Source organism: Lutra lutra, chromosome 10, assembly GCF_902655055.1.
Source record: "Lutra lutra chromosome 10, mLutLut1.2, whole genome shotgun sequence".
Classification (NCBI taxonomy): Eukaryota; Metazoa; Chordata; class Mammalia; order Carnivora; family Mustelidae; genus Lutra; species Lutra lutra.
Genome location: NC_062287.1, coordinates 54,426,789 through 54,441,637, shown reverse-complemented (window position 1 = coordinate 54,441,637; position 14,849 = coordinate 54,426,789). Strand labels below are relative to the sequence as shown.

The following is a 14,849-nucleotide window of genomic DNA, read 5'->3' as shown; positions in this document are numbered from 1 at the left end:
GGCAAACCAGGCACTCTTCCAGAACATTCTGAGTGTATTAGTTAACTCATGTAATCCTCACAACAACCCTGAGAATTAGGACCCACTATCCTGCCTCATCTTCTCAATGAGGAAACTGAGGCACAGAAAGGTGAAAATAACTTAAAGGTGACCCGGCCATCAAGCAGAGGAGCTGGACTTGGACCCAGGCCAAACAGTTTTAGGCCCCCACTTTGTTACTCAATCCTCGTTTATAACTACGTTAAGACTAAAATGTTTTATACAAGGGACTAAAATGTTTTAAACAAATGTTTAGCACCCTGTGATTTCAGGGAAAGAATGCTATCATTATAACGCTCTCCTGGTTTTCTTCTTTCCTCTCTGACCGCTCCCTCTCATTTACAATCTCCTCTTCCTCTACCTCAGCATAAAGAACGGGAGCTCCTCAAGGCTCAGTCCTAGGCCCTCTTTTCTCCAGTTTATTCTCCAGCCTAAGGTGATCTTATCCACAACCATCATTTTAATTATTACCCACATTGAAAGGAAACACAAGCACAAAATCTTCAGCCCAGGTCTCTTTTCAGATATCGCACTTCCCTTCCCTTCAGACTGCCTCCTGGATGTTTTCACAACACGTGCTGTGTGCCTGTGTTTTTTTCCTTCCTGCTGGCCGTCCCAACCACCATAAGCCTCATGGTCTTCCGGTGCTCTGTTTACAGCAAATGGAATCTCCATCCATTCTTTCACAGTGGCCAGAAAGCCATGCACAATCCTTGCTTCTTCACTTGCCCTCTCATCCCCATAACCTTAGAAACGCCCGCAGATTTCTCCTGACAGGTCTACTTTCTATATTGGCATATTTCCATTCTGGTCCAAGCCCCCATCGTCTCCCACCTACACTGCTGCACAGCCTGTGGTCCCCAGCATGCACTCTGGGCCCCCTCCCTTCTCTTCTCCAACTTTAACCAAAGGGCACTTTCCAAAAAACTGATCAGTCAGTCAATTAATAGATCTCTCTTTCGCCACCTTTGCCTTCCCCGCCCCCGACACACACACCAGTAGCTTAAAATGCTTTAATGGCTTAAAGAGAAAAATTATCAATTTGGTCTGTGGACATCTGCATGATCTAGACGTTGTTTTCCTCTGCAGCTTTATCTTCTACCATGCTGCTCTCCACTTGATGACCCTTTGGGTCCTCAAACATTGTTCTCTGTCTTGATGCAGGGGCTTGTCATATGCTCTTCCTTTCACTTGGAAGATGCTCTTAACCACCAACCCATTCTTCCCCTGGTGAAAAATTCTACGAATGCTTCAGCTCTTGACCTTTTCTGGATCAGTTCTGTTACACGGTCTCTTAGCCCATGTCCTCACCTGCACAGCATGTGTCGGAGGTTATCATTTTACATTTTTGTCATAATTTTGTAACAGGTATCTGTCCTCTCCCACTGTGGGGTAAGCTCTGCAAAAGCAGGAACTGGGGCCTTATTTTCAATCATTATTGTGTCCCTAGTGTTTAGCACATAATAGACATTTAATAAATATTTGCATCAGGGAGTAAATCATTTGTCAGTATTCATACAGTTTCATGCTGCACCTCTTGGTAGTACGGAGGACTACCAAAGACAAGGTTCCCCAGAAACTACCCCCGGAGCCCCACAGTCTGTCACTAAGTGATGATTAGATGGCAGCTAATGTAATTCAGGCACTTCTAGAGACCTCCAGCATCTTGGGAAATGGTGGTGGCGCTGTTCATTTTTCTTTCAAAATAACAAACACCCAGAGCCCCACCCACGGTTCAGCTCATGTCCGAGCTTATTAGAAATGTGGAGGTAGTTGGGCTTTTAAAGTATCTTTCGAAGACTTCATTGCACAGAGTCTGTCACTGGCTTATGGAGCCTAAAACTACTTTTGAAATTCAGAAAGCAATCTCTGACCAAGGTTTTAGTCTGTCTCTGAAGATCTCCCTGAGGCTGGGTTCTGTGAGATTGCCTCCTCCAGCGTCCCTGCCAAAGGTAGAGGCTACATTCCCCCCACCCCACCCGCCAGTTCTCAGCCTAAATACTCTATTACTCCATTCAGACACTCCAGGGGGCCCCTGGTATTATCTCCAGCATCTCTTTCTGTTCCTACAGACCATTTTATGGTCTTCATAATGTTTGTTGCTGGACTGTGATTTTAATACATCCATTTGTATGGTGATTTCTTACAATGAAAGCTGATGGGTAAAGTGGCTGACTTGACTCATCCTGGGACCCCTCTCTATCTCCCTAAGGATCACTCTCTATTCCCAGATCCCAGGGAACTCGGCCTTGAGACTGAGGTGGAGTTGGCCCCCAGATGAGCTCCTGCCTGTGGGCATCCCCTTAGCCTCTGTCCACTGCCCTGTGCTGAGGCCTCGTTTTCCCAAGCTAGGCCTTCTTGTCCAGGGCCATGGAGGCCTGATGGTCAGGCCCTCGGTCAGATCACGTAGCCTGGGGAAATGGATTTCTTCAGCTTGGTTTTTTTACCCTTTGCCTCTGGAACTTTCTCTTTTACAAATACATCTTTCCATCAGTCCTTAGTTGAAATAAAATTTAAAGGCTCCCTTGTTCAGTTATACCTTTTTAAACTTTCTGTTTTTATTTAGTCAGACTTTGGCAGAAAACCTTCCAAGCCGAGCCCAGGGGAAAGGTGACCATTGGCACAGGTTTCAGCCTATGCTTTTGGCCCAAATTTGTTTCTATTTTTATTTTGTTTCTTGTTTTTGTTAACATCCTGGGCAAAGATTAAGCACTTTCGCTTATCTGGTAATGGTGAGAGGCCTTTAGATTGCTTCCCTGTGGTCAGGATACTGCAGGCTTCAAACCGTTAACCCCCAGCCACCTCCTGAGAGATAAGATCTAGCTGTTAAATTTGGCTTTCCCAAAAGGAGTCTCTGTGCTTCTGCTTGATCTGAGAGAGCAAGGAGAAAGATAAATCCCAGCTTTTGCTGGATTCTGAAAAAGGATAGTAGTCTAATTTATGGAGGTTGTTTTTTTTAAAAAAACTAATTTTATGTCATAATTCCATAGCTGCCAAAAGACGTAATTCTACCTCAGCTTCGCCTTGGCAACCTGCTTTTGGCACTGGGCGCAGCGCTGTCATTGCTCTGCATTATTTAAGCAGTAATCTTTAAGAAGGTGAGAAACTATTATTGCTTTTTTAGCACAGTTGACATGCTATTGGCGCAGAGGAGTACCTAGAGCTTCAAACATTTCTAATGGCCGTAAACCAACTTAAACACCTCCACGGAGAGGCCTCACAGCCGTGAGGTCATATCTTGCTGCAGGGGGAGAAAGAAGATCGAATGTTGTTTAAAAGCGGGGTGTTTTTTTCTGTTTTCTTTTTAAGTATTCTTATCCCACCGAGTTGTAGCTGTCGACTTTGGCGGGGATCCAGACAATCAAGATTTAGCATTTTGACCAGCTGTGATCTAGTAATGTTCCTCAGAGGAGACGTTCTGTAGGAGGGAAAGACACATATTTGAGACTGTGGACTGTGCTCCCTCCCAGTACCTTACAGAGTGGGACCTGGCCGTAGACCGAGAGAACCAGCAAAAGTGAATCTGAAAGAGAATAGGGAACAAAACCGTTCCCAATGGCTAAAAATTCACCCGCCTTCAGGAACTCTCTTGATGTGGCCAATCTTTATGTTTTTCCTTTATTTCCCTTTCCCCTGAGTCTCCACATTTATATCATTTGGTGGCAAAATGTATTCTATTTTCATAATCGATGCTTGGACTCCATCAGCATTCTTACAGCAGAATAACAGTTCCTAGGAAGCCAAAAAAGTCACCAAACTTAAGAATAGAGGCAAGAACAGAAAAGCAAGAGAAGACACCAAGTCGCTTAGCCTAAACCTTATTCCTCTGAGTCTCCCTCCTCCCTCGAATAAAAGCATGATTAAGTGTCCATGTTTTGGTGTCAAGTCCTGGGAACTGGGAGAGAGAACGAACCTAATTTATTTAGTCAGATTGTGTCTGTTCAGTCACAATGAGTGCTTCTGACCTCAGGCAAGTGACCTAACCTCTGAGCCTCCCTTTCTTCATCTGTTAAAGGAGGACAACGTTCATAATACTTCACAAAGATGTGAGGCTGAAGTGAGACCACGTAGAAAGCCATCAACAAAGTGCTTACTTCATCACACTCCCTTACTGTTAGCTGCTGCCGTTGTATCATTAGTAACAATCTATGCCGTACCTACTCGTTGTACTAGGAATTTTACTCCAGCTGTAACCACCGTCAGGTGGCTCTCCACGTTTCACAGAAGAGGAGACCTTGGTTCAGAGCACTTGGTGCTTCGGGCGTTTCCTGGGCTCCGTGCCACCGGGGCTTCGTGCCACCAAGCTCTGGAATGTTACGTAGGGGGACGTAGAAACAGAACCGCATTTTGGACCGGTGCTTTCATACCTTATTTTCTCTCTCCCAGTCCTTCTGTTTAAAGGATGCTATTGCTTTAGGCAATAAAACCAGCAGAAAGAAGAGGAGGAGGGGAAAGTGGCAGAGGTAGGAAGAGCAGCGGGGGGTTGGGGATGAACTGGGTTCTACTGTCCCCCACGTTGGCTTCATGGCAAAGTATTTGTATAATGGTCCTAGAAGGCTGAGCAGGATCCTCCTCCTTTAGGACGGGACAACAGAAATTCCTCCCTTAGAAAAATTCCTTCTCCCTGAAGCTAGATTCATATAGAAAAATGATACATCAGGGGCTTGGGGACAATTGGAATGTACCTCCAAGGATGCTGGGAAGTTTTTATAGTCCCTGAGCATTTGGTAGATCCTGTAAATAGAGGCAATTGAGCATTTCTACTTTATTCAAAGCCTTCCCCACCCTGTGTCTTCAAGAAAAAAGAAAAAAAACTGGGGGGATGTTTCGCTTTTGATTGATTTAGTACCTTTCCTCCAAAACTCTTTTACACTTGCCTAAGTTCTCATTCTCCCTCTTGCAGCTGGCTCCCTTCTGTGCACAAGTGGAGACGGGGCAAGGGGGAGGAATTCTGTTTGTCCCCATTCTGTATAGGAGGAAATGGCAGGAGGAAGGAGACCCGAATTTTGGTCTTTACTTCTGGTTACCTGTGTTCCATAACTATTATATGCCTTTGAGCCTCAGTCACCCCTTCTGTAAAATGAGGGCAGTTCTTTTGGAATCCGAAGCCCATGGAAGCTGATAATGATGACAGCAGCCACAGCTCACAGCTTCTGCTGCCAGTAGCTTATATGCCAGGCGTTCTGCTAAGGGTTGCAAGTGCACTATTTTATTTAATCCTTGCTGTAGTCCAGTGATCTGTTTTGTGATGGAGAAAACTAAAGCACAGAGAAGAGGAGGGGCTGCCTACGGTCCTATAGTCCTATAACAAGCAAGTGGTGAGTCTTACCTTTAGTTAGAACTCCAGATCGAGGGGCGCCTGGGTGGCTCAGTCGTTAAGCGTCTGCCTTCGGCTAAGGTTGTGATCCCAGGGTCCTGGGATCGAGCCCCAAATCGGGCTCCCTTCTCCATGGGAAGCCTGCTTCTCCCTTTCCCACTCCCCCTGCTTGTGTTCTCTCACTGTCTCTGTCAAATAAATAAGTAAAATCTTAAAACAAAAACAAAAAACTTTAGATCGACAGTCATGGCTGCAAAGCTTGGAGCAGGATCCAGGTTTTGAGCCTTCTTTGTCATCACCACCCCTGTCTCCAGCTACAGCTGGAGACATAACAACAGGTAACTGACTGCAATAAATCAGGACGCACAGAATGAGAAAGAAATTAATCACCTTAATTTAGAGACATCAGAGAAGACTTGATCCAGAGAAGCCAAATTTAAAGCAGACTGCCCTCCTTGATCTCTGAACTCCAGACTACTTGACTTCTCCCTCATCAAGCTATTGTTTGTGACTTTGGGGTACCCTTTTGTACTTGTAGCAAAAGGTTGATCATGAAGTAATCTAACAGTCCCGATGTGGTTCAGTTACTCAACAACCTATCCCGTGTTTCCCTAAACTATGGCCTGGTGAATTGGCAATTACAGTATCTTTGGGTTGTTGTTTTTTAATAAATTCCTTTTAATTGCAGCATTAAACCCCAGGTGTCATGTTTCCAGGTTTCCAGTTTGAACCTAAGCCAGGCTGGAAAAGACATCCACTCAAGGCAAACAGCTAATGAGAATGTGTGTGGTGAGCTAGGGGACTCGGTCTAGTTACCACACCTCATATCTTGGGCCCCCTGATCTAGTGCCGCAGGGCACTTAGGGACCCCTGGCTAGAGTGGAGGATGGAGCAAAGCAACCATGTTTCCTACAGCATACACCCCTCCCCAAAGCATCCAGGTTCACTCTGGTTGTTTCTAAGAGTAAAAATTCCCGACTAGTGACTCATCGCCACAACTTAAATAATGTACCAATTTCATTTGATAAGTAAATTGTCAACAGCCTTTAAAAATTGGTTGTGTAATTAGTAAATCTATGCATTTTGACCTCTTCTTCCATCTAGGTGAAATAGTCATGAAGCCAGACTGTAATCAGACAGAAAAAATCTTGAAACCTTCCAGGCATTCTTTTTTGATCTATCATTTGCCTCTTTAATTGCTACCTTTCTGTATTTTAGGCAATGGTAGAGGTAAAAATGCCCCTTTTCTTATTGTAAGAATTTAGCTTGTACTAAAATGTGTAAAAAAGGTTCATTCTAGAAACTTTCTATTAAATGTTAAAATCCAAATTATTTTATTAAAAGTCTTCAATTGTGTTTTTAGAGATGCTTGTAGCAGTTTTTTAATAGCAAAATACAAATAATACAAATATACAATACAAATAATACAAATAATACAATAATACAAAAAAAAAATTAAGGGAATAATATTCCATTCAGTGGAGTAGCCATTTAGAATTGTTTACCGAAAGGTTTTAATAAAATCCAATGGCAGGATACAGAATTGTGAGTGTGTGTGTGTGTATGTACCACAAACATAACTTCAGGTTTTTTCTCTTTCTTAATTAAACACACATATGTAAAATCAAAGTCTAAAAACAAAATACTTGGAATTAATTGTGGTTATTTGATAGGTAATGGGCTTGTGAGTGATTTATATTTTTCATATAGTTTATATTTTTTTAGTTTTCCAGGGAGTATAAATTACTGTAATAATTAAAAATGCATGTGTGTTTGCATATATTTTAATGTGATCATTCAGCATTTCAGCTGTTTAGAACTCAGCTATCTGAAAAATCTGGACCACTGCTAAGATCCTGGAAGTAATAAAAAAAATTAACTCTGAGCAGCCAAAACTAATGTTACAAAACTCATAAAGTCAAGCATGTTATGCCCTGGATGTAGCTGGCCCCTCACTCAAGCCTACGTACTCTTACTTGGCACACAGTTCTCAGGCCATCCACCGCAGGCGGCACAGCGAGTGAGAAGCAGACATTAACCAAAGACAAGGGCCTGCAGACTGGAGCACCAGCGCAGGGACACCGCCAGCCCCGCAGTGAGAGAGGACCCAGGGAGGTGTGGGTGTGGGCAGGAGAGCCTGAGACCCAGACCCAACGCCACTAAGTGTCCCATCATCTCTTCCCCGTATCAGTTCCATAATGCGTGTTCATATCGATAGCCCAGCATTGTCAAGAAGATCCCCTTTTCTTCAACTTACCGTCTTTACAATTATAAGAAAGACTTTAATAAAAAAACTTTTGAGAGGTCTTGTTACACGTGACTACAAATGGGGGAAAGACAATATGTGGTGACTGAAGGGCAAATTCTAGACATGGAGACCTTCTTGGCTATCTGTAGTAAGTCATTTCTTTACCATTCTTCAGAGGGGACATTTTACTGTTACTTGGGCTTTCTGGATAGTATCTGATACTGTCATTACCTGGGTTTTCATAAAAATCTAAAGGATTTTTGATGAAAGGATGTCAGAAAATGACCGAGTCTCTAGCCTTTAGTATCCATCCATTAAAATTGGAGAAGCACCCCAGCGCTTCGAGACGGGCTGGGCGGGTTAAATGAGAAAGCCTGTTTAATGGCATTTAGCTGGAGGTTGGGCATCTCACTGGCAGTTAGCAAATGTTAGTTGAATTTGAATGTGATTTTCCCATTTGAGACGCAACAGCCTGGGCTCTGGAGGCAGCCTTGAGCAAACCACATAACCCATCCACCTGCCTACCTTTTCCACCAGGTAGATGTGAGGGTTCAGCTTTATTGATGGGCAAGAAAATCATAGCTCCCTTCCCATTAGAGTCGAAGGGAGGGATGTCACGCTTGATTACTTTTCTATTGTACAAAGTTGTGGAGAGCTTTCAGAGAGTCTCGCAATCTAAGAGGGCTGCAAAAGCCCCTTTCCTCTTGTGCCAGCAGCACAGAGTGTTGGGCCCAGGCCTGTTCCTCCTGCCCTGTCTTTTGTCAGCCCCCCTGCAGCCCAACAGAGAAGCAGAACAGGGTGCTTGCGGGGCGGGGCGGGGGGGGGGCGGCAAGGGTGCCCTGTCATTGAGCCTTCATAGCTGCAAGCGCTCCTGCACCTGACTCTGGCTGTGTGCCGAGGATACCACCTGCGGCGTTCCAGGCTGCTGCACTTGATGTGTCCCCCCCTTCTGGGCTGGGGTGGCAACTGAAAGCTTGGCCTGTGTGCCCGGAATAGAAGGTCTGTGGGTAGTGCTGAGGCTGTGTTTTAGTCTGATTACCTAGAGCCCCTGCAGAATCATTTAGAGAGGGATACTGTCAGCAAGTGGTAGAGTAAAATCAACAAGGTAGGCAAAAACGTGTGGCTTACCCAATTACTGTGAGTTTTGACAACATATTAACTGAAAGCCTAAATTAAGGCCAGTAGATTCTTCTCTGTTTTGTTTCTCTTGAGAACTGAAAACAGTAATTTGCTGGTCTACTTGCCTTGTTTTATATGTGCACCAGTGACCACCCCTAATTATGAAATCTCTCCTGGCACCAGCACTCACAGCCAAGCTATGGAGTCTGATGAGCCTGGGGATTAGCAGCCCGGTGGTTGCCTTTAGCAAGAAGAAAAACCCTTTCATAGATGTCTGAGACCATGGGCATAATTGAGCATCAGAAAAAATCTGAGAGAAGAGGGAGCAAGCAGCCGGCCCTAGGACTTGTGGCTGAGGACAGTGGTGGAAGGAATCCTAGCTCCTTCCTTCTTTTTCAGGGCACTTAGCACAACTATAACTTAACCGTGTATTGTTTCAGTAATTATGGCTGACTTTCTCCTGCAAGATTGGAAGCTCCTCAGAGGCAGGGCCTGCTCTGTCTTGCATCCGTTTGCCCTCCCCAAGTCCTGGCACGTGTAATAGCGGTCGTTGGGCAGGTACAGTTTCATGTCTAGACTCTTTGCCTGACTGATAGCTGCTGTTTTGCAAGCCACTTCTCTGGATGCGTCCTCCCCTGAAGAATCCAAGTCAAATGGATCTTGTGTTTGCACCTCCTTCTGTCTCTGGCCCCCGTCTGTTCACATTGGTGTATTGAGCGGACAGGCTCCATCCAAGTGTGCTATCTAGAACAGTGATCCGTACTCCAGGCTGGCCTCACCAGCACAGCATCTGCCGTGACCATCATTTCCAGGGTCCGGATTCTCGATTTCCATTAACTCGTGATTATTTATTGCTTCAGACTTCAGAGTAATAGTGGATACCCTGCTTTCTTGACAGGGTTTTTGTGAGAACCAAGTGAAACGAGATACGCGAAATCACTTTAGAAACTAAAATGCTTTGTATAACGAAGCCATGATTGTTATTGCTGGCCCCAAAGTGTCTTCCTGAGAAGGAACTCAAGTTCAGGAGAGGGCACTGAAGACCAAGCATTGTAAACCGTGTGTGTGTGACCAGCCTTAGGAAAGAGAAGCCATTTTCCAAGTTAATGTCTCATTAAAAAGATAGCTGGATATAGATATTAGATCAATAATAATCTCTATTAGATACAGATACAGATGCAAGTCCCCACTCTGCTGGTTCTGTAATGCATGTCGGTGTCAGAAAAGCATTGATCATTGAGTCGTGAGTCATGGGTTTTACTTTAGCCTGCCACCCCGCCTCCCTGAAGTTATCAGAGTCATTTAACCTCTCTGCCAAATAAAGATGCCTGCTTTATGAAGATAAAATAAGAGTTGAATATTTTTTAACATTTATTTATAACAGAGAGAGAGCACGAGCAGGGGGTGGGGCAGAGGGAGAGGGAGAGAGAGAATCCTGAAGCAGACTCCCCCACTGAGTGTGGAGCCTGATGCACGGCTCAATCCCAGGACCCCAAAACCAAGCTGAAACCAAGAGTTGGCCGGCTGCCCAACTGACTGAGCCCCCCAGGTGCCCTAAGTTGAATATTTCAAACAAGAATAAAAATATTGATAGCACTTCAGGCCCGTGAGGTTGATTACGTCCCTCAAATACTTTTCTTTCAGATCCCATCCCTCCAGTTACTTCAGCCCTTCCCCACACGACATGGTTTCTATCCCCCATCCCACCCTGAGGACTGTCCTCTGGATATATTTTAGTGTGTCTTGTATCCTTCTAGAAGGAAGCTCTCAAACTTGAATTCAGAATGCTTCATGTTTTTTCTTGCATTCGTTCACTACAATTAATACTAAGGTTGATTATTATCAATTTTTGTTCTCTCAGACCTAAATATATTGTTTCCTGTCTCTGGATCCAGAAGGCTTAGGCTAAGTTCGAAAGTTGAAAGTAACTTCTCGTTTTTGTTTGTCTTCTAGCGACAGACACCACACCTCCAGTGCCATCCCTGTTCCAAAGAGACAAAGCTCCATATTTGGAGGTGCAGACGTAGGCTTCTCTGGGGGGATCCCGTCCCCAGACAAAGGACACCGAAAACGGGCCAGCTCAGAGAATGAGAGACTCCAGTACCAAACCCCTCCTCCCAGTTACAACTCAGCGCTCACCCAGCCTGTTCCCGCCATCCCTTCCGCAGGAGAATCTGAGAGAAAGACAACATCCCTGTCCTCCTCCTTGGATACCTCCTTGGACTTCTCCAAAGAAAACAAGAAAAAAGGAGTTGATTTGGGTGACAGATTCAACGGCGGTCACGTGGGCATGAGCACCGGCCAAGAACAAGAAGAAGCCCTCTCCGGGCACACCTCCACGGTCAACGGCACTCTGCTGCCCGGCGAGCAGGCTGGCTCCTCCAGCGTCCGCCTCCCGGGGGAGTACCACCCAGGGTCCGAGCCTGAGCTCTGCTGTACTGTGGAGCAGGCGGAGGAGATCATTGGGATGGAAGCCACGGGTTTCACCTCCGGCGATCAGCTGGAAGCCTTTAACTGCATCCCGGTGGATAGTGCCGTGGCAGTGGAGTGTGATGAACAAGTTCTGGGAGAATTTGAAGAGTTCTCCCGAAGGATCTATGCACTGAATGAGAACGTGTCCAGCTTCCGCCGGCCACGCAGGAGTTCCGATAAGTGAAGTGAGCAGACGGCCGGTGGGACTGGGACAGAGGCACTGCCTGAAAGGAGGAGAAAGCTGCACTGGTTACCCCCTGGAATAATTATGACATAAAATGAGTATTAATGGAGGATATTCCTCAGCAAAACAGACTTGTCAGTCAAGGAGGGACTCAGGATCATTGTGTATCAGTGGGCCAGACAAAGTTAGATTCTGCTTGCAAGATTTGCTTTCCAGGCCTGACGATTGTTTTAGGGCAAAAGTCACACTCTAGCTCGAGTCACCTTATAGGTATTTGTCTGCTTTTTAATTTACACTTCTATGTTATCCTCAGAGGGGAGATGATAATATATAAATAATATAATAAACTCACTTTTAGTTTCTCATAAGCATTTGCCCTCACCATAAGTTTATAAAGCTTGGGAAAACCAAATAATCCAAAAAAAGGTTTTCACCATTTACTGAAAGATCTTTGACCATCCATGAGTTTGGTGAATAAGAAGCACAATGGTCTCCTTACACCCAATCTCCCTGCACCTGCCCCCAGTCACCCCATCCGCTGCCCCATCTTCACAGTGGCTGGGTTGTGCACCCAGAAAACTGAGGACCTCAGACTCACTGGTTCTTGAATGCAGTAGCCAAGACCTCCCACCTCCTCAGCTCAGCCATAGCTTGGTGTAACCCTCGAATCAGAGGAGAAACCTCACCTCTGGTATATCCCAGGGGACACTCTAGGACCCCCCCCCCACCAAGGTTACAACAGTCAGATGGCATCCAGTCCCCTTTGGGAGCCAGAGTTTTTCTGTGGGCAGATGCTGCAGTCAAAAACCAGGCAAGCTCTCTAGCAACTCACCAGACGGAAATCCCTATGTGTCAATTCCACGCTGATTGGTTAAATTTCAGTCAGAAAGGAAGGCACTGGATATGATGTAAAATCTGGAGAGAGTCAGGCTGTCCGACGTGCAGACCACAAGGCAGTTGGGAGAGCTGGGTGAAGAGGCGTAGTTGAGGTGTAGAAACTGCTGGTATAATGCAGGTGCGTTCATAGTAAATTATGTTCTTGAAGTCCGATTTCGTTCCTGGAGCTCAGCTCTCATTTGCTATTGCTCTATACTTTCTATACCCAAGGACATTGCCTCAGGGTTGCAAGCTCTTTAAGGAAAATTTATGCATATATTCATGTATTGTATAGAATAAAAACTGAATTTGCTTCACTTGACCCGATTTGTTTTTTCCAGTTTTGAAATTCATCTAGAACCTGCATCTCCATGTTACATCAGGACAGGGCGAGCCTGAACCAAAAGGGTAGCAGTGTCTGCGCTAATGTCAACTTGAGTCGACCCGGTTTGCGTGGCCACACAAAAACCCTCACACTTGTCCTGTCCCATAGCTGCGTCTGTCCCGCGCGACAGCTGATCTCCTAGCTCTCGTGATCCTTTTCTTGTATTGTCCAAGCACCCTTGGGCTCAAGTTCTCATTGACAACTACATCGTCAAACAGAATAGTTCGTGTTGTTACTTTCCACATAAAGAGAACTCACAGAATCCATGCTTGACAGGCAGACCTGACCTGAAAGCAATTAAGAGCTTTAACTTGATCGGGAGAAATCCATCTTATTCCACAGAAAGAGGTGGAACACTTCCAAACCTAACGGAGAAGCCATCTGTCGAGTCACAGCTTCTTCGCAGAGTACTGTCACTCACGTTAGAGTCCACGAAGGGGGAGATAACAGTGGGCTTGGCTCTCCTTCAGACTAGGCTGTGTGGAGCCCTCCAGGGAACTACCCCCCTCCGCCCCCCGCAAAAGGAAAAAGTTTTGGAAGGACTGTTAGTATTGCCCAGTGAGACGCACATCGCATGTGGCTCAAGGTCCACAGAGGGGAGTGCACTTTAAACTTCATGCCAAACTTACAGATAGGGTACACTGAGGTGCGCACCCTCTGGCCTGGGTCTTGGCGGCCCCAAGCAGGGGGACCACACGCAGAACACCCCTAGTTACAATGTTCATCTCAGGTTCCACGCAGCCAGACAGAGCCCGGGGGTCTGGGGCTCTGTCAGTCTCCCGTCCGTGGACTCCCTGATTCTGGGACCCACAGCTTTGCACCCCCGCAGCACGGAGCCCTGGCCCTGCCCCTGAATGTCCTTAGGCAGCTCAGAACCGGTTACCTACGAGTCGGCTGGGTCTGCACCGTGCTCAGTGACGTTACACCTCACAGCGCCGCCCCTGGGTTTGCGTTCCTCTGGGCTTTCAGGTGTTCATTGAGTTCGCTTGGTGCCTCCTGTTTCTGCCTTGCCTTGGGTGGGACCTGCAGTCTCACGTGTCTCCAGGAGGAGCCCGGCTCCACGTTTTCCAAAGCCGCAGAGTTCGTTTGGCCTCTTTCAAGTGGCCAAGGCCAAAACATGGGATGAGTTACTATCTCCTACTAATCTTTTTAATTATCCTTTTAAATCACTAAAGACAAAGAAAAGAAAAGAAAAGAAATCTGCTCTGAGGATACAAGCTGAAATGAAATTCACTACTATCCATGTCGGAACTGCTAAAAGCTCTTTCCGTTTTCATGTAGCTGCGACCCTTATAACAGCCAATAAATGTTATCAAATGAAGATTTGATTGTGTTCTCTCTCTCCACTTCCCCTTACCCGCTTTAGAAATTCCAGAGATTTTTTCCCCCTCAGAATATTAGTTTTGGAAGATTGTATCCAGCTATATTTTTTTAGCCGTTCTAATGGTGCCCATTTATCCTGACCTAACCGGTTATTTAAATAATTTTTTAAACCACCACCAATAATAAATGGCATGTGAAACTGATCTGTTGGTAATTGGGAGAAAACTCAGCATCTGTATTTATAAAATAAAATTGATTAGTATTTATTTTGAGAGTAAAAGTGTATGTTATTCCCCTGCCATGTTTGAGTCCCGTCTTCTTCATTGTTTTGAATTTCATGTTGAAGCTGAGTTAACTATGAAAACCTTGTTCATAAACCGTCAGCCAGCCATTTCACATTTACTAAGCTAGCTCTCCCTCTCTCTCTGTCTTGTCTGTGAGGGACTGGGCTAAGCAAGTTCAATACAAAGATTCATAAACCTTGGCCTCTGCTGTTGCTCTAGGGGTGGAGGGTGGGGGGTGGGCGTACTGCTGCGTTAGAATTTAGCATGCTCCATTCTGGGATGGGACAGATACATAACCAGCGCGTGGAATGCAGAGAAAGCTAGCTGACTCAGGGATCAGGAAAGGTTCGTGGAGGTCATGCAGATGAAAGATGTCTACGACATTGCGGGTGGAAGGCACAGCACAGGCAAGGGCCCAGAGACAAGGCAGGGCCTCAAGTGTTTGCAAAACGTCAAGTTCCCCCGTGCTGGAGACCTGAGCGGATGTGAAGAAAGGTGAGGAGAGATTGAATTGCAAGCTGGTGGGGAAGGCCTTCAGGTGGCAAGACGGATTTAGATGCCTGCGGCAGGCAGCTGGGAGGCACCCTTTCCAGGCGGCAAAG

At 45.7% G+C, this 14,849-nt stretch overlaps 1 protein-coding gene across 2 annotated transcripts in view; it reads left to right on the top strand.

Annotated features, from left to right (window-relative positions):
- UVRAG (UV radiation resistance associated) overlaps positions 1-14,227 on the top strand; it is a 307,325-nt gene extending 293,098 nt beyond the window's left edge. The window contains exons 15-16 of one of the 2 annotated variants that reach the window (XR_007120854.1): positions 10,677-13,226; positions 13,287-14,227. Coding sequence is in view for 1 of the 2 variants with exons in the window: in XM_047690725.1 (XP_047546681.1) it covers positions 10,677-11,379 (703 nt within the window). In the remaining variant the exon portion in view is untranslated. Of the gene's footprint in view, positions 1-10,676 lie in introns of both variants that reach the window. The other variant, XM_047690725.1, reaches the window with a different exon arrangement.
- The last annotated feature ends 622 nt before the right edge of the window (positions 14,228-14,849 follow it).